Source organism: Planococcus citri, chromosome 2 (genome assembly GCF_950023065.1).
Source record: "Planococcus citri chromosome 2, ihPlaCitr1.1, whole genome shotgun sequence".
NCBI classification, from domain to species: Eukaryota; Metazoa; Arthropoda; class Insecta; order Hemiptera; family Pseudococcidae; genus Planococcus; species Planococcus citri.
In genome coordinates this window covers 55,881,195-55,902,157 of record NC_088678.1, presented here as the reverse complement: position 1 = coordinate 55,902,157, position 20,963 = coordinate 55,881,195, and the positions used below count along the sequence as shown (strand labels likewise).

Sequence of the window (20,963 nt, the reverse complement as noted above, 5' to 3'; positions counted from 1 at the left end):
AAACAGGTTTTTATTTCAACAAGCTCTTCTTTCCGGGAAAAACTGTTCCCTTTGCCCCACCCTTTCGACGACCCAAGTACACTTATTCCTTCGAAAACATAATCATTACGAGGACATTAAAATTGTAAACTTCTTTCATTGACCTTAAATGAGACAAAATTTATTAATAAGTCTATGGCATTCCATGAACTGAAAATCCACTTTATTCCACTCGGACTCATTTAGTGTGAAAGGGGGAGAAAAGATTCATGTGCGAGCTGGGGACCATGACGAGGAAAAAGAGCTTACCTACTGTATTGCCAAAACGTAAATTTTTCAGAAAAGTTGAAAAACAAAGGTACTTACTTACTTACTTATGGTTTTCTCTTTCAACTCGAACAAAAAATGTAGTCGGAGTCCTGCGATTTTCGCAATTTTTCAACAGGTTCCCTTCGATGGTTCAGTACAAAAAAAAAACATTTTTCACAGGATGAAAGTGGGCTGATCTTCTGTTGAATTTTGATTGCAAAAACTGAACTTTCCACAGCGAATGCAAAAGGTGAAAGCTATCATGTAAAGATTTTGAAAAATTACGGGGACGACACTTTTTTACCTTATTTGTTGCAGTCTATTTTTCAAAATAGGATTTCAACATCAAGTGAGGACAAGTATATTTTTTTAAAAACTTGTTAAAGTGCAGTGGAATATTGATTATTATCAATTTTTCACACGGAGGCTGAGTTTATTACATAAATGTTTATTTTTTCTCTCAATCCGACTCTTCCGACCGCCTCCGTCTCCCTAAAACCCAAATATGTACTCGTATGTATAATAGATAGAAATTTCAAAATGATATCTCACGCATCGATTGTTAGATTTTTGAGGGTGCTGATGAGTTCGGATTCTACTCGTTTTTTGGACAATATAATCCCTCAGGAGGTACCCTTTGCTCCTCCTCAATTTTGAAAAATAGCACGAAAAATCACGAAAATGGCTCACTACAACACAGGCACGGACTGGGTAATTTGGGGGCCCCTGGCGGATGCACCGAATGAGACTCATAAAATTTTACCCCCCCCCCCCCCATGCTCCTCAGAATCTTCCTCATCCTGTTTTTTCTGAGGTTTGGATAAGTATTTGAATGGTAGTTGTGCAATTAATTTTTGTTTTGCATGTTTATTCAATTTCGCAAAAATAAGTCAAACTCACAGGAACAAAACTAGAAGGTTTTCAGGAGGGGGGGGGGGGTAACTGAAAATTTTTCGATCGGTAAGTATGAGAAAAAAATACCAATTTTTCCGAATAAAATGACGAGTTTCTAAAATGAAATAGGATGATGAAATTACAATTTTATCAATTGATATACATGAAACATGATAGGTACTTACTCAATTAAAGCTTATTAAAAAATTTTCATTTTCCCTTTTGAATTTATGGAAGTTTCAAATATGTAGGTATATACGAAAAATTGTATTTCAATAAGAGATAAAAAGCAATGTGTTTTTAAAAAAATTGTTCATTTTTTTGGCTCCAAAATTTCAAAATTTGAGTGTTGAGTTTTTAAAAATTTCAATTATGAAAATGAAATGCAAACAAACACAAGCCTTAGCGAAACGAGGGGAAAATCTTGTTTCGAAAAGTAATAAAACAATGTTTTTTCGGGTGAAAAATGTATTTTGTTTGGTTTAAACATTTTTCAAAATTTGAACGATAGATTTTTTTTTGACTCCACAATTTTAGAAGCATTGCCTATGGGTAATTTAAAATTTCAATTTTTAAATAAAATACAAGCAAACAGACTCGAACAAATGGAGGGCAAAGCTTTCGAAAATTTATGTTTAGAAAATTGACATTTAAGTACCTAACACCACATTTTATCAACTTTTAACTTTTTGTTTTTTAAATCGGCCAGGTATTATTGAAGAGTTGAATTTAAAAATTGAGCGAATATTTGAACTCTGCATCCTCAAAAATTAAAAAAAATATACCACATTTCATTTCAATTTTTTTGGTGATTTGGCTAAATCTGGGGCACTGCTGGAAGGAGTTTGGAAGAGTCGAATCAAAATGAAATGTAGATATGAACTTAGCACTTTCAAATTAACGATAATCAACAAGGCACTTCCTTTTTCATGTTTTTCACCAACGATCGACTTCAACTCGAAATTATGGAGTTCAAAAAACAGTTTTCGATGCAGCTACTTAAATGAAAACAATAATATTTTTAGAAACTCAATTTTTGGAAGGGCGGGGGTGCAGCTTCCGTAAATTAATAGTCGTGTTGCTGATCTGGTACACCACATGGATGTGAGAAGCTATCTCATGAGCTATGATACTCCGATAAAAAACAGTATAGTGTGGATATAAATATAGGTGAAAAATGAGCATCTAAAAATACACAATCGTAAAATAGCAAAGCTAATTTTGATTTTGACAAATTATCACTCACAATGATACAACATTCGAAAGCAAAAAAGAAAAAAACCTGCAATGACAATTGATACTAAAATAATAACCACCACTTCACCCATCAACCACAAACCTTACATGCAGAAAAAAACCTCCTACGACGTAGAAACCAAAAGGGATTTGAGCTGGAAAAAACCCCTATCCTGCATTTAGCCTACCAGGAAAACGTTGAATCACACTCGGATTAATTACTTCTAGCAAACCGCTCTCCTCCTGCCAACAGTTCGACCTACACACATTTTTCTGGCAAGCTAAACCTCTCTCTTTCTCTCTCATTGTCACACTTGGCGAATCGTATCCGCTTTCTCTTCACATTCACCATGCACCTTGATAATCTGTCCTGTTACAAGAAAAAGGTACACAAATGTCAGGTGAAAAAATAACGGGAATCGAGGAATGGAAACGATTTCGGAGCCTAGATAAATACAATCTACCGTTTACCTGTTAACGTTTAACCCGCTCATTAAGGGGTTAGAAGGAAAAAAGAGCAGACCAACATAAACGGAACAAAGAATATGACACTCCCAACGGCGTGAACAATGAATTTCAAGTATCATTCCGGGTTTCAGTAATAGCTAATCTTTCATTGTTGGCACTTGGGCATGTTTTTCAAAACTTGATGGAGCAGAATAAATTGACTTTAAATGACGAATGTGCGAGAAATCTCGTTATAAAAGTACAAGAAACGGTGAAATTTTAGGGTGCTAACGACGTCAACGTGGTGTATTTTTTTTTCCTGTTTGGTTCTCTTTTTACGCTATAGTAAAGTCATATTTCATAGCCATATCTTAGTTGAGGATTCTGTACGTATAAATTATCAACTGGAAAATATTCAAATTAAAATTGGTTTGTTTACGTAAATAAACGACACGTGGTAATGACTTCTTTTAATTTTTCGCAAAATAAAAAAAAAATTGAATTTTTTTTCATTTTTCATATTATTTGCGACCCTGTGACGATAATTATACTATTTTTAAAGGTGTATTTTGGAAAGATCGCCATATCCTAAGCTTAGATATTCCGTTTGAAATATTTTCCTGACGCAGATAAATCATTAAAAATCCATTAACTCGAATTAAATCGTAGATAAATCCTATTCGTTGAACCGACGAGAAGTATTTGTCGTATCCTCGAACCAATTTTCTAAACGTGAAGTACGACTTGACGGCGCCGAAAGGCTGCAAAAATGAAATTGCATACGAAACATAAAAACAAAACGAAAAAAAATGCTCGATAATTTTTCACGACCGACATTTTTTCGCACATAATTCTTAAACGTAGAAAAAATAATTTTCCAAAATACAGAGCTAGGCTGACCCAAATTCGCCTTCGCCTTCGCCTTCGCCTTCGCCAGCACAAATATATGCACGCATAAGCAATCTGCACGTATGAAGAACCCTTCCTTTTCTTAGTTCCTTAAACCCCGAAGAAGAAAGGGCAGCATCAGCAACACGAGGGAAAAAAGTTGTTGTATTTTTGCAAATTAAGTGTTCTATTATTACCTATTGACGTAACAATAACGTAAACCATTTTCCTTAACAGTGTTACCATTAAGAGCGAAGAAAAACATTTAAATGATAGGAGAATACGAACAACAGTGGTGCCACTTCGGGAATATTCCAACGGTTGTAATAGCCCCTTCGTGAGTCGTTTTGAGTCGCAAACAATTGAGTCATACCTCTACAATAATAAGCGAAACTGGCGTCTTGGCGCCGCAAAATTGCGTCCCGACAATGCGAACACAGCCCCCGGCCCACGGCTACATTTTCTTACGAGCGACAAAAAGCAGGGGTGTAATTTTAAAGTGTTACATTCGCGAAAGTCGCTCCTTCACTGACAATTTTCACTTACTTTTCTTCGCCGTATCGACGATTTTCGTCTCTGTATAAACTGTTATCACTTTCTTCTCATATAATGATATTTTTTTATATACGTCACAAATTAAAACCAACGCGTATAGCGCCCTATATATAAGTGCAGATATGTATTTTGTATAATGTATTTGACGATGGCTTCGTGCTGGGGGGAGGGGGGTTCCTTCCATTCGTATAGTACATAATACGCGAGTCGCGAGGATACGAGTTGCATATTCTATTATCCTTCATAATTTTGCCACAAACTTAATCAGCTCGAAGATGAACTTTATTCTGTTATAGGCAAAATTTAAATATGTATTACGGTCACATCGGCGACGTCTAATTAGAAGAATTTTACTCCGGTACACATGGAATGAAGTACACATAGGTATGGAAAAGATGAACGATGTCCAGCATTGTTTCACCTTGGAAAGTAATTTGAAAAAAAAAACCTTCCATTTATTAATTAATAATGATAGGGAAAAAAATATTATAAGAATTTACACGACTCGATATCATGAGAATACGAGGTAACATGTAATACCTACCTGCATAGGTATAGCGGTTCTTAACGTTTCAACGCATACTTAGGTACGCTAGTAGAACACTAATCAGATGAAAATTTCGATTTTTTGTAAGTACCTACCTAACTACACGATCAGAGAATAGGATTTTTTTTTGATTTTCAAAATTAGATGATTTTTAAATCCAGGATATTTTTTGATTGAATAAATACTTAAATAGGTACTTACAGATACCTACTTAGTTGAAAGTATTTCAAGGTGTAAGTAATTTCTTCAAGTACCTATTATAGGTATACTCATAAAAAGGTAAAAAGACGTTTGCGCGCGTTTTTAAAAAAATTGACCGAAAATCAATGGCTCATTTGCGCACACTTGTCAAAAACTTTTCCCTTGATTTTGATTGCCCGTTTGCGCGTGTTAGTATTCGTTTTTTTTTTAATGTAGGTACCTACCTACGTTTCTACTTGGATTTCAGCAGGGCCAGATTCGGGTATCTTCCACTCTGGGCGAACTTCTGTGCTTAAAACCCTCCCCCCACTCCGAGTAGAAAACAGTGCATGATTTTAGGATAAAAAAAAAACAGGGAGTCGAAAATTAAGCGTGAGAAGACCGACTTTTCTTCAAATACAAAATCTTTTCCGAACAAATTGAGTCACTTTTTTTAAAACATTTGTATAGCAATTGATCTGTTTACAATCGAATCGAATCTTTTACGAACGATTGGTGATTAAATAAATTGATTGATTTCTTGGTGAATCATTCGCAAACGCAAACGGATCAAATACTCGTAACTTACGATTGATTCGGTTTTTGTGAAACTATTGTATAGGAATTGATCGGTTTTCAAGCGAAGAGCATCGAATCGAATCATTCACAACCGGTTGGCGATTGGACAAATTGATTAATTTCTAGGTGAATCACTCGCGAACGAATTGATTAATAATTGGTGAATCATTCGCGAACGAATTGATTCGTATAAGTGACTCGTATACGAACGAATCAATTCAATTATGTACTTAATTTCTAGGTGAACCACTCGCGAACGAATTGAATAATTTTTGGTAAATCATTCGCGAACAAATTGAATAATTTTTTGTGAATCGTTCGAGAACGAATTGAATTTTTTAGTGAATCATTCGCGAACGAATTGAACAATGTTTGGTGAATCATTTTTGGTGAATCATTCGCGAACGAATTGATTCGTATAAGTGACTCGTTCACGAAAGAATCGATTCAATTACTTAATTTCTAGGTGAACCACTCGCGAACGAATTGAATAATTTTTGGTGAATCGTTCGTGAACGAATTGAATTTTTTAGTAAATCATTCGCGAACGAATTGAATTTTTTAGTAAGTCATTCGCGAACGAATTGAGCGATGTTTGGTGAATCATTCGCGAACGAATTGAATTTTTTAATGAATCATTCGCGAACGAATTGATTTGTATAAGTAACTTGTTCACGAACGAATCGATTCAATTATTCAATCTCTAGGTGAACCACTCGCGAACGAATTGGATAATTTTTGGTGAATCATTCGCGAACGAATTGGATAATTTTTGGTGAATCATTCGCGAACGAATTGATTCATATATTGAAGAATTGATAAATTCGTTGGTGAATGGTTCTTTCAAAAAATTAATCAATTCGTTCATGAATGATTCCCTTAAATGAATTGATAGGTACTCTCACGAACAGTTCATTCAGAATTGAATCAATTTATACGTAAACAATTTGTTTGAAAACAGTTCCACTTGTTAATAATTCTAAAGCTGCGAACTTTTGGACCGATGGAGATTATGTTTCCTCGTAGGAATCATGGAAGCCTAGTAAAGTTTCAAGTTTCATCGAAATCGGTTCAGCCGTTTTCTAGAATCAATGAATTTCATTTCTTATTTTTTGATTTCGAAAAAAATTCAAAATTGCCTGATTTTTCATTGAAAACTCGAAATTTGGTCAAATTGGCAGATTTTTATACTTTCCTGTGGTGCGAAAAAGATGCTAAATTTCATTTCGGTAATTTTTCACAATATTTCCAAAACTGATCAATTCAAAAATGTGCTCAATTTTATCAAATTTTGATATTTTTTCATAAAAAATAGTCTTATTAATTTTTCACAATTTTTTCCAAAACTGGTCAATCCAAAAATGTGTTGGAAAAGGCTCCAAAAATTTATTCAAGAGATTAACAATGAGACATTATGCAAACAAAATCTCAATTTTATCAAATTTTGATATGTTTTCATAAAAAATAGTGTTATTTGATTTTTTTAAAATTTGTCAAACATCGAAAAATGAAACGAGTTTAAAATGTTGGTGGTTGGCGTATTTTTGAACGTCCTTCTGATTGAAAGAATTTACAAAGCATAAATATGGAAAATAAAAAAATCATCACTATAAATGACTTTTGTTCTATTCTGTTCTTTTTAGTTTTTCAGCATTTTCGCTATGTACCTCAAGAGAAACTCAGGGAAGCAACATCATTTGACGACTAAGAGAGGTCGTTCCAATTGAAAAGGTGGTTTTTCAAAAGAATTCTGGTGTTACAGGAATTGAGAATTTTCAATTAAAAATTTCGAATTACACTTTTCATTTTTTCCCAAACTTTATTACTTAGGAATCTCTCCGTACTATTTTTACGAGTAATTTTCATTAAGGAAGCTACAATTTTCAAGGATTTCCTTTCATAGAAATTAGTGGATTTAAAAGGTGGAATGGAAACCAAAAAAAAAAAATCGTGAAAAAATGTATCTCTGACAAGAACAAAGACCACTTATTGGAGTTAAAAACCTGAAAGGAAACTTTGAAGGGAGGGGGGAGGGAGTTAAACATCAGTCATTTTTGCACATTTTGCTATCATATATGTAATGACTCCTTAGAGGTTTCCAGATACCGCCTTTTTCTGGACTAGGTCACAACATAGTCATTGTGCAATTTTTGAGGACAGTTTTGAAAAATTCAAAATGTCATAGAACCTTTAATTTTTTATATAAGCACTTAGGCAGCTGAAATTTTTTGATACTTACTCCATGGGTCTTAATGCTTTGACTAAAAAAAGAGCAAGAAAATCAGAAACTGAGTGATTGAGAAGTTCCCTTGTTATAATCTTCGTTTTTTAAGACTTTTTGAGAAAATAAAGGACTATAAAAGTGTATTATGCAAAAATGGAAAAATATTACCCATTACTTAATTTAGTCAAAAAATGCCCCCCCCCCTCCTACGCAACTTTTCACGCTGTAAAGTCACAAATTCACGTTAACAATAAACCAGCGTAATAAGAACGAGACATAAGGATGTTCTCTCTATAATCGATTTCGTAAATATTTCGGATCAGTTTCGCAAGTTTGAAAATTTATTGCATAATGGTAGAGAATTTACATTCAGGTATCTCGTTTTGATATAAATATATCTATTCACTTTGAAAAGGAATAGGTATAGCTTTTTTGTTTGGGTAAAATCACGCCTACATTACTAAAATAGTGTTTAAATGCCGGGAATTCTCGGCATAGCGTAAATGTCCCACTAATAAACTCGTATCACCGAGTAGAGGTACCTAAATATTAAACGGTTCATTTTGGCTAAGCGCATTTTTTTCATTCACAACAGTGAAATATTTGCTCCATGACTTGCCGCAGCAGTATATAGTACTCGTATATGGTATTATATATTGTTACTCCCACGATAAAACCACAAATGTGCAAATAGTGTTTCACGAAAACGCGTTCGAAAGTTTCATTTACATTTAAATGTACATCATGTTGCGAGAATTGAATTTTAAGCTTTTTTTTTCTTCTGCTTTATTCTCGCTTTTTAAGGAAGTTATTTTCGCCATTACCTGCGTCGAATTTCATCGAATGGTATTTTAATTCGCCATCGCCTCTCTGTCTCAGTTTGCTTATTAGTTGGCTTCTTGAGTTGTATGACAATAATAGATGTTGGAATGAATGTTAGATATACTCGTATTATTTCTATACGAAGGCGGTAATTGTCAATCTTATTACTAAATGCGAGTATTCAATTGATGTGTAAGTTTATCTACTGCTCCTACGAAATCGTCGCTTGGCAATGCCAGCAGAGGTGCTTGGATAATTGAATTTTCAACAAGTACATGTACACTCGACCGCTATTTAAATGTAGAGGCAATGGGCGAAATATGTTTGTAGCAGACGAATAGTTGTGTAAGTTTATAGGCAGCGTGTTTCAAATAAATCTCGCAAAATTGGATAACATGATTAGGTAGAGTACTTTTTCGAGAAATACTTGATCCTATCAATGTGTAAAATACTATACTCGAGGTACTTATGGTGTTTGTTTACTATATGCGGAGTGAAAAGTGCATCCATAGGTGTATTGTATTTGGGATTGGGCGAGAGGGCGAGGTGGTGGGTAATCCTTCTAGCACGTGTCTCGAAAAAACTCAAAAAAATTTTTTTATTATAAAACAGAAAATATTAAAGTTCAAATTCACGAAAAAATTGTCTCAACGAAAAGTGCCAATTTTGAAATAAATTTCAAGATTGACTTATTAAAATAAACTCCCAATATGACGAGACAAACTCGAGATTTTTTTATGGGAAGGGGATTTGTTCCGTTCTGGAGAACTCTAAACAGCTCGTAAAATCAAAGTTAATTAAAGAAATGAAAAACAATCGCTCATACGTTGTAAAATTTATGAAAACTCAAACGAAATCCCCCATCGTCGTAACCACCGCGCCACGTCATGAAATCCCCGAGCGTATTTCGCTCGGTTTTAATTCCTTTCGAAATTCTTTGACGTAGCAGTTAAATTTTCAAAAACGGTTTCCATTCGATGCTTCATTTCGCGTTTAACCGAAAGATGAAATTTTTAAAGTTGAAGTTTCATTCGAAACGAATCTCGTTTACGTGAACGAACATCGCGTTGAATTATTGATAAAACAAGTCTGTTTTTGGTACACGCAGACAAAGACGGATAGAAAACGAAAGATCTTTATGCTGATAAGCGGAAAATAAATGCCGTTTATTAATTCAAAAGACGAACCACGCTTCACAGGTATAGTGCTGCCAAACGATCGAGAAAATACGGCGCGAGTAATGGCAACTGTAGATTCTTACCTTGTCACCCTTTTACCGTTTTCCCCGTTGAATAAAGAAAATTCACCGTCGTCATTATTATCTGATTACTGAAACTAGACAAGAATGCACCACTTTTACATTTACTCTTGGCGTAGTTCACGTTCAATTATTGACGCTGGTCGTGCTTTACTTACGCTTAAAATTTTCACTTCGTCAAGACATATCGCAGATGCTGCAAAAGGCGAAAAATTTTACGGCGACGAGTTAGACTTGTCGCAATCAGACTTGGTTGGATCGAGCTTTATTCGAGCTGCGAGCGAAGTTGACGCGGACGCGGACGCGCCGACACGGTTTAAAAATTTTACACCGAAGGATAAAGTTGAAAACTGTTTTATCGGTTCTTTCATTTGTGGCCATGTTTGCATGATTTAAAATCCCCATCGGAACCGAATTTTATGCTAATTGTTTCTAATGCGGTTTTATTTTCTGATTTAATCGTGTACTAACTAAATTTTTGCTGCACCTAAACCCATGTACTCGTAAAAGTTGTCCGGCTTCAAAGTTTGCCAGTGTGAGATGTGAATTCGCGTATAGGGCCATGTTGGGATTTAAACCTACATGTAATTAAGTACGATACAAAGATACATTGCAAAGCTGTACAATGTACATCCTACGAACACTTAATATGGAGTATGTTTAATATAAGATTGAAGGGTATATCTATAGTCGAAAATATGTACTTAATATTGTGAGAAATATCGCCAAAGATGAACGAAAAAACATTGAAACGTTGAAAGATTTACTTTTAAAATTGTCAAAAATTTTCATATAGGTACCTACCATGAGATCGAAGCAAAAAACATTGAAAATTTTCAAACTGCAACAGAAAGTTTTGAAAAATAGGTACCTACCTACTTATTATTTTTTAGAAGCTTTCAATTTTTAATACGTAGGTATACAATATGTACTTAGGAATTACTAACAAGGGAACCTCTTGAGGTGTCACACTCCGATTTGAACGAGACCACGATTTTTGAAAAGAGCATAGTCTAAAACCCCCCAAAACCACATTTTCAGCTGCCCAAGTTCATTTTTTGATTTTTGGCGAACGTTTGAAAATTCAAAATTGACTGTTTTTGGCGATTTATGCATTTTTTAAAAAGTACGTACTTGATCAGTAAAAATGGTCAAAATAAATCCCAAAAATTGATATCAATTACCCGAATCCAAATTTCACCATTTCCAGCCATTCTGGAGCTTCCAGCGCGATTTTCAATTTCTCCAGAATTTTGAATTTGACCCAGAAGGCATGAATATGGAGTTGGGCAGCTAAAAATCGAGTTGTGTATTACACTCGACTTGTTTAACGAGTTTATTGACATTTGAGCCGATTTTGAGTGTGACACCTCAAAAGTGGTTTTTTGACCAGCTTTTTTCAAAATTAGAAAATTCAAAAAATCAAAAGTTTCCCGTTTGCGTGGAATTTTTTGAAATTCGCGCGAATCGCCGTATTTTTTCCATAAATTACTTCCCAAATCCCAATTTCACCATTTCCAGCCATTCTGGGGCCTCCAGCGCGATTTTCAATTTCTCCAGAACTTTGAATTTGCTCCAGAAGGCGTGAATATAAAGCTGGCCAGTTAAAAATCGAGTTGTGTAATACACTCGACCTGTTTAACGAGCTTATCCACATTTGAGCTGATTCTTAGAGTGACATCTCAAGAGTGGTTTTTTGACCAGCTGTTTTCAAAATTTAAAAATCCAAAAAATCAAGTTTTCCGTTTGCGTGGAAATTCTCAAAATTTGCGCGAATCGCTGTATTTATTCGAGCACTAACCCCCCCCCCCCAATCCAAACTTCACAATTTCCAGCCGTTTCGGAGCCTCCAGCGCGATTTTTCAATTTCTCCAAAATTTTGAATTTGCTCCAGATCACGTGAATATGAAGTTGAGCAGCTAAAAATCGAGTTGTGTATTATACTCGACCTGTTCAACGAGTTTATCCACATTTGAGCCAATTTTGGGAGTAAACTTTATTTTTCAACTGTATATTCACGCCTTCTGGAGCAAATTCAAAATTCTGGAGAAATTGAAAATCGCGCTGGAGGCTCCAGAATGGCTGGAAATGGTGAAATTTGGATTTGGGTAATTGATATCAGTTTTGGAATTTTTCTGACCATTTTTATTGATCAAGTACGTGTACTTTTTAAAAAAATGCATAAATCGCCAAAAACAGTCAATTTTGAATTTTCAAACGTTCGCCAAAAATCAAAAAATGAACTTGGGCAGCTGAAAATTTGGTTTTGGGGGTTTTAGACTATGCTCTTTCCAAAAATCGTGGTCCTGTTCAAATCGGAGTGTGACACCTCAAGAGTTTCCCTTGTAAGTTCATCGAGCATAGGCCACTTTCCAGCACTCCTCCTTCGTCCTTCCAAAAAACTTTATAAAATACACAGATTTAAAATTTTTTCGACATTATCAAAAATTCTTCGAAAAAGTGGCAGTCTAAAGTTTTCCAACTTTTTTCGAATTTCGATGGACCCTAGAAAAAAATTATGGCAAAATATCCTCCATAAAGCGTAGAAAAAATTTCAAATTTTTCATACGAGTTGATGAAAAAATTTGAATTTTTTTCAGCTTGGGTAGTCTATTGATGCCCATTGCCCACTCACCATCTCTAGTTGATGATAACAAAATTTTCATATTATGTTAAAGGAAAGAACGAATATTTTGAGAACTCGTGCATTTTTTTAATGTCTTAAACGCGATCATACTTAACCTACGAAGAGGTTCGAACGTTGCGTTGGTCAAAAATTGGAAATTTTTCCTGCGTCTTATTGAGGTAGGTAATTTGGCCATAATTTTTTGTAAACTCTATCAAAATTCAAAAAAAAAATTGAAAAACAATCCACCCAGTAGACATAAAAATATTCTGAAAATTAAAATGCAGGAAGAAACTTTCCAATTAAATTTCATTGATTTTTTTTGCAAAATTATTCGGAAATATATTCAAATTTTAAGAACTTCAAAAATTCTTATAGGTATCTCGCTAAATTATGAAACTGACAAGGGAACCCCTCGAGGTGACCACCTCTGATTTGAACATGACTACGATTTTTGAAAAGGGTATATTCTGAAACCCTTAGATATAACCAAAATTTCAGCCACCCAAATTGATTTTTTGAATTTATCCAAAATCGACCACTTTCCAACGTTTATGTTTTCAAAAAATGAGGTATTTGTTCAGTAAAAATGATGAAAATTAGCTCTGAAAATAATTCCAACTCCTTAAACCGAATTTTACACTTTCAAGTCAGTTTACTCACATTCGAGCCAGTTTTCAGGTGGCCAACTCAAAGTGTATTTTTTTAACCAGTATAATATTCGGAAAAAAATCGAAAAATGCTGAAAGAGGAATTTTTAAAATTTACACGAATAGCTACTATAGCTGTACTTCGTTAAAAACAAATTAGGCTCACTGTTCGTTAACTCCAAAAAAAAAAAAATGTAATGGAAAAATCATCAACATTTTAAAATTTTTTCAAGCTATAAATTAAAAATACATTTTTTTACGCCAAATTCGACTGAATAAAAAAATAAGTCGATATTTTGAACTAGAGATCTTTCGAATACGCCTGTTTACGTTCAATAGGTATACTTGGTAGGTACTGAATTTTTTGAATTTTGATCAACGTTTCCTGAGCTCTTCGAGCGTGTTGAGATCCAATTTTGAAAAATAATTTGTTGAAAAAATGTAAAAAAGGTCTCCTCTCTATTTTTTCAGATTTTTACATGTAGCTTGTGCAATTTCAACTTCGAGTTTTTAAATTTTAATTATTGTCGATTTTTAATCTGTTTTAATTCATTCTCTTTGAAAAAATCTAAAACAGATTTGCTCCAAGTTCAACACCAGCTCTGAGATGAGCTTTCAAAGTTTGCACGAGTTTTGCAACAGGCTTCCCTCTCCCTTCCGGAGACTTGAGACAAAAACGATGGTGATTATTTTACTGGACCATCGTAGGAAAACGTGAAAAAAATGAGCCAATCTGGAGGATCTGACTTAATTTTGGGTGCAAGTTGGCATGCGATAAGTCAGCTTTATTCAATTAATTCTTAATCGAGATTTGGGAATTTCTCACAATAGTGTTCTACAAAAAAAAAAAAAGTATACACCTACAACAACATATTTTTTTTTCATTTTTCGTTTCAAACGAATTTTTTTATTAATTTATTTTTTAATGGAGCGAACTCATCATCGACACCAATAATCTCACAATTAGAAGATAGAGGACTAAATAAATTCTTCCCACAAAAATAAGGAACTTCAAAGGACACCAGTCTATAATAAACAGACTACTTCAACGACTAAAATATCACAATAGATTAGGAATATTGCTGGACAAACACCAATTGGCGAATACACGTATTCTTTATACCTGTCACGGACCCATAAATAAGCGTCCACGTCCAAATTTCGCATAATATTAATAGTAATAACCCAACGCATACACGCAGCCACTTTCCACTTTGTCAACACATATCAGCAGGTAATCGAGAAACCAGTTCCTCGCACCACGATAAAAACCAACATTGGTATTACAATATTTACGGCACTACTTATGCAAATTAATTAACACGAGTCGAATCACCCCAGTAGCAACTTAATTCGATAGGTAGGTAAGGTAAGGTACATAATGAAGATGACGCCAGAATTGAAAAAGGTTCGACTGAAAAATGTCGGGAATTTATATAAGAAGTCTCGTCGAGCGTCGATTCCAAATAGAAACATTATTAGCTCGGAATCGTCGTCGTCGTCGAAACGAAAAGGCATTTATTTTATCGGTAATCAAATTCGATTCCAAATCGAAATTTATCTATAAATTAGAGTCGATGTTTTCAATTCATTACCGAAAAGAGAAAAAAATCAACTCAAATCCTCATTTTCATTTACGAACGTAAAAAGTAAAAAAAAAATGAATCACGTATAAAAAAAAGAAGAGTAGAAAGTGGTAAAAAAAAAGAGAGAAAGGAAAAAAAGCAAACCTGAATCGAGACTGTTTTCATCGTCCTGTAGATATTGTTCGAATTGATCGTCATTTTTCAGTTCGGAATTTCTGGACAAATACTCTCGGGAATAGTGTTCAAAATTGTCTTCTGTACAGTTATCTTCTTTCAAATCGTTTTCTTCTCCTAAACAACAGAAAAAGGCGAGTGCGAAATTAACAACAATGTATTTTAAATTCATACCGTTTTTAATCTCGTATTTCTTAGTATATTTTCGATTCGTCGAGCGATGTGTTTTTGTATTCGTGTAATTTCAGCGAGTAAAAAAAAGAAAAAAAATACACCCGAATCTGACCCAGTGTATCGTCATTTTACGGCCATAAAGGGACAATGCGATATCGTCGGATGAAAAAAGTGAGATTTAAATTTTTCGAGATGTTTTAAAAAATATGAACGAATTACGCTGGTGAAAATCTTGTTTAATTGTTAGTTTACCAGTTACACGATGTGGCCAAACGAGCGGCGAAACTTGTTAAGGGAAAACTTTTTTGATAAACCGTAATGAAAAACGAGGGAAAAACGAGAACGATTTCACCGACAACATTCGTTTAACGAGAGGTAAGCAGTAAACAAGGGACGTAAAATCAAACAATAACGAAAAACGTCATAAAAACTTATCCGGGGTGTCACTTTTTGAAAATTGCTCCGTTTGGCGTTGTCGGAATCGGGGCGCTTACGAGGTATAAGAAATGTACGATTGGTGTACCTTTCTCCTTTTTTTTTAGTTTAGTTTTTTTTTTGAAACAAAAAAAAACACACGTGAATTTAGTTTTTGTCATCAGAGCGCGCGCTGTTTTTCTCTCATTTCGACGTACGTACACGTTTACACACATACACCAGTAAGCAGTGAGTGAACTGTCTCGAGGGCGCAGTTCTACCTTAATGGTCTCTATGAGAATCGTTTGATATGATATGGGACCGTGAGAGAGAAGAGCATAGCCTATGCTTCCTTCTATATAAGTTCTTACAACGAGTATAAATATACTAACGTATTACTCTTCTGAGAGAACTTCCATACCTCTGCTGTAATATAGGCTTTGCGCTTTTGTTTCTATTTTTTTTTTTTTTTTTTTTTTTATAACTTCGTTTTGTCTTTGTATCGAATTTTTCTTTTTTATTTCCAAAGTCTTGCGTATTTTGAAATTTCTCCGATTATCGAATTATGCGTCGTAAATGGTGGTGAAATTTTTTCATCTAAAGTAGCTCGAAATTTTCAAATATGTGCGAGAAATACAGAATACGGCTTACTAATTCGTATAAATCACGCCTTCGAGCAGGAATTAGGCAGCTTGTTTCACATTTTGATTTATATCTAATTTTTAAAGAATTTGTGGGAAACCTTGCTTAAATGTATCGCTGCGCATGGTCTTTGGTGAGATAGGCAACTAATGAAGCATTCGTGTATAATATTTTGCATCACTCAAATTTCAACGTACAATACATATCAACAGATTTTATAATTCGCTATGTATTTACGTCGAAGAAGTAATTTGTTGTATGTATTTCAATCAAAGTAAAAGTTCAGCTGCACTTGTTGATTAAATGCTTTATTATAACTGATAAAAAAAATAAAATCGAATGATTAGCCATAATAAAAATTGATAAATCGACCGGTTCTCTGATAATCGATCAATTCATGAAGTGACCACAATTCAATTATTCGTGTTAATATCAAAAAATTGATCAATCATTTAATCATGAAATCACTATTCACAGATCAGAACCGAATAATTGAAAAATTGTTTTTAATCTAACATAAACTAGGTAGGTATACCAGAGCACTAAAATTAATTGCAAAAAATAAAATACTTACAGATTTTTTCAAAAAAAAGAAAAAAAAACAGAAAAAAACAATACTTACTTACATTTAAAATGAAAAAATAATCTAAAACCGAAAACGTGATTACAATAATTTGTTGAAAAATATTCTAAGATCATTTGGTAGGTAGGTAGTCGGTACCTAATAATTTATTTTAAAATAAATTATTAGGCACTTTGACGGTTGAAAAATTGAAAATAAGTTGAATGCGTTTTATTTTACAATTTAACCTTAAATAAAATAATTATTTTTGTTGGCCAAAAATATCTCGTGAAGGTGCAGACTGTTCTAGTTTTTCTATAGGTACTTGTACATGCATCGTATGGCATGTTTGTTACATTGCAAGAAAGCTCTTGCCTCTGTGACGGGGTTCGAACCGACGACTCGTCGGTCTGTGTTGTTCGCCACTCTAACGTACGAAGTCATGGCTCTACCACTTAGGCTACCAAGCACGAGACAATCATTACGAAATAAACATCGTATATTAACTAAGGATCCAAATCTTTACGTGCAATTTGAAGAACGCTTTAGAATAAAATTACCTGTGTAAGAATTACAAAAAAAGTAAGCGAGGAATGGATTGTTTTAACAAAAATGTCGAATTAAAACACGAGAAATAAAATTATAAATAATATTTTGTACTTCATTTGTGGTCGATGATACCTGCATTAAAATTTGAGGACATCTAGATGTTGATTGAATAATCAAAGACGAGGTACTCACTCACTTAATTAGTCGATTTTGTATATAAATTTTTTTTCAATTTTTTAAATAGGTAATCAAGAGATTTATTTTCTGTTCAATAATTTTTTCTGACAACAAGTAATGTAACTTTTGAATTAACCTATGAGGCAGTAAGAAAAAAAATTGTAAATGATTAAAATTTCAATTTTTGATTACATACGAGTAATTAAAAATAAAGATAGACTGTAAAATAATACATATGTTAAAAATGAATTAATTTCAAGAATGTTGAAATATTCAATTTAAATGATCACCGCTGAAGCAAAGATGAGAACCAACCTTAAAAAATCAATAACTCGATTCAAATAAAAAATTTATCGAAAAGAATTGGCTATAGTACTTCATCACGTAATTCTGAATAAATCAGCGTCTTGATAATTCAATTCTGCAAATATTATCCAACTTGAAATAAAAACTAAAATCAATGGTTGAAAACTTGACTTAAAAATATGAAATTGGAGGTTTTCGGGGAGGAGAGGGGGGTGTCGATCGAAAATTATCAGAATGATCTGAGAAAAAAATACAAATTCTGCGGAATAAAATGGCGAGTGTCAATAAGTTTTGAAAAAAGGGTAATCATTAATCAAGCTTTCAAAAATTCGTACTTCGAAAGGTAAAAAAACATGTTTGTTGTGAAGAGTTCATTTTTTTGCCTAGGTAAGTACATAATTTTAGAATTTGACATTTTTTTAAAGATTCAATTTTGAAATGGAAGAAATACAAACAGATTTGAACGAAGCGAGGGCGGAAGCTTGCAGAAATTCATGTTTTAAAAAATGTGAGAAGTATGTTTTTTCTGGCTTAAACATTTTAAAAATTCAAATTAGTAGGTAATAAATTTTTAGAAAATCCAATTTGAAAAAAGAAAAAAAAGAAGGCTAAATAATAATTTTTTTATGAGAAGTCAATTTTTTTACATTGGTTATTTTTAGAAATGGGGGACAAATATTTTTCAAATACATACTTAAATTTAAAAATAGAGAGACTGTTTACAGTTTATAGGTAATAGTATTTAGCCCGAGGGACCTAAGTTTTGTTCCAGGCATTATCTTTGCGTTTGTGAATTTTAATCTTCAAGATAACGTTATGCCTATTTCTTGAATCTATTTCAACTGCAAAATGTGCATAGTTGAACCACGATTTTTTAAAGAGTACAGATTATTTTGATGAATCATTTCTGACTATGTGTAGTTTGAATTCCGAAGAAAAAAAAAAGGAAAATTGGGCAAGATTCAGTAGAAATTGCATAAAAACGTTACTGAAACATGCCAAAAAAACACATTAAACGATACACTTTTGAAACAATTAAAACATTGAAAATTATACCTACTAAAAACTGATCAAACATTATTAACATTTTCAAAAAATCACGTAGAATGTCGTCAAAACGTGATTAAAATGCATAAAAGTAGCTAAAAAAGCACTAAAATCTTTAAAAATTACCAACAAGTGATGAAATTTTAGAAACCTTTGGAAAAATTCAATTAAAATTGCAATAAAACGGAACTAAAAAATGTTAAAAATGGCGTAAAAATAAAAATCGTTGAAAAATCACGAATAATTGATAACGTGATAACATTTTTTTAGATGAATTTTTGTAAAAATTGTATAAAATATTGTCAACTCGTGTTATAAGTAAAGTGACATAGGAACTTTTGAAAAAATCTAAAATTATCCTAAATTATCTCAAACTGACGAAATTTGTCCTAATTCAGCAAGAATTGCAAAAAATATTCTTATAGGGTTTAGAATGTCCAAATTATCAAAAAGGTGATGAAATCTCATTAAGATTGAACAAACTTTGCCCAAAATTGTATAAAACAACGTTAACTTGTTAAAATCGCATAAAAACAATTAAAAAATAACTATAGATTATTGATAAAATAATCTCAAAATTTGAGCAAAATTCGATGAAAATTGCGAAAGATTATTTAACGTTTTACCAATACTTATTATCAAAGTTGCATAAAATTTGGAAAAAATTGCACGAAGTTCAATTTTTCTGTTTTAATAAAAGTCAAACTAATTAGATGTACCTATTTTTGATTAAATTCATTAATTAAACATATAGAAAGGTACAATTTTTATCTGATAAAAATTTGAATTTGAAATCAAAATACAATTTTATTTTCAGAATTACTTCAGACGTAATTTCATGGTTGGGTCCTTGGAGTTGATCTCATCTCTTATTTTAGGTATACTACCTATGGCTCTCTTTCGTGTTTTTTTTTTTTTTTTTTTAATCAAGAAATATCAAAAACGAATATTTTAAATGTCAGAAAACATAATATGTAATTCTATTTTTACACCTCACGCCATAATACAATATCACGAAATTATGAATTTTGTTCCCATGACGTACCTCTCCCTTTTTCCTAGAATACCTACTGAATTACTCACAGAAAAAACTGCAATTTTGAAGAATGGACGTTAACAACTCTAAAAAAGGTACCCACTTGGAAATCAAAAATGAAATTCAAAAAGTCGTTCCAGAATATTGCGAAAATCAATACGAAAACGAATTAATAAATTTTTCAAATACATACCTAATATTTTCATTTTTTCATCCCTCTGAAAAACTTAAATACCTATCTGATGAATTAGGTATCAATAAATTAAGTAATAACAATGATGGAAACATTTCATGAAACAAAAAAATATATCCTTATTTTAAAAGAAGATTCTACCGAAATTTTTTCCCTTCCAATATAGGTACTTAAACTTATATACTTGAATTACCTGTCTTAAAGTTTACTATTTCAAAGAAACAAGTACAAAATTAGTTTCGAATCCATCGCCTTACATAACACAATTTAAACTAAGCAATTCTCCAAAAACAATATATACCCATTACGACGCTCGAGGGGTAAAAAATAATTTGAAACTGTGCCCTTCAAAGACGAACTATGCAAATTATTAATTTTTAATGTTAGACAAGTTGCTTATAGATTAATTTCAAGTTACTCAGTTAGATATTTCGTTCAACTAACCGTAAATCTACTCAAGTTCATCGTCGTTTCGAAGGTCAAACAGTTGTACAAATAATTTAGAGAGGTACAAAAAAAACACATTCAGCTTTTGAAGCGAATTCAAATATGCTTTGGTGTTTTTTGTTTCGTCAAAATACACAAAATATTTTCTACGTTCCAAAAGTATATACCTACCTACATAGGTAGGTCTACGCATACGAGAAAAACATTTCGACGAATCCTGAAAAATTCTTGTCAAAGAGCAAGTATTGGCAATTTTCAAAGTCCGGACCTATTCTTGGTTGGGTTTAATCCAACGTCGAACTGATTGACGGGTACATTAGCGAAACACGATCCTGTGCATACCTCGTTTAAAATTATATAACGTACGAAAAAGGTTGAAAAATTTCACTCGGTGTTATTCGGTGGCGCAAACACACACTACGCCAAAAAAAATAAGTATTTTTTGAAAAATACTCGTAACAC

At 33.0% G+C, this 20,963-nt stretch overlaps 1 protein-coding gene across 2 annotated transcripts in view; it reads right to left on the bottom strand.

Annotated features, from left to right (window-relative positions):
• The window catches only part of L (Lobe), a 161,731-nt gene that overhangs the window by 104,653 nt on the left and 36,115 nt on the right, over nt 1–20,963 (bottom strand). For both annotated transcript variants that reach the window (XM_065351474.1, XM_065351475.1), the window contains exon 4: nt 14,925–15,071. In XM_065351474.1, the coding sequence (XP_065207546.1) occupies nt 14,925–15,071 (147 nt within the window). The remainder of the gene's footprint in view (nt 1–14,924; nt 15,072–20,963) is intronic.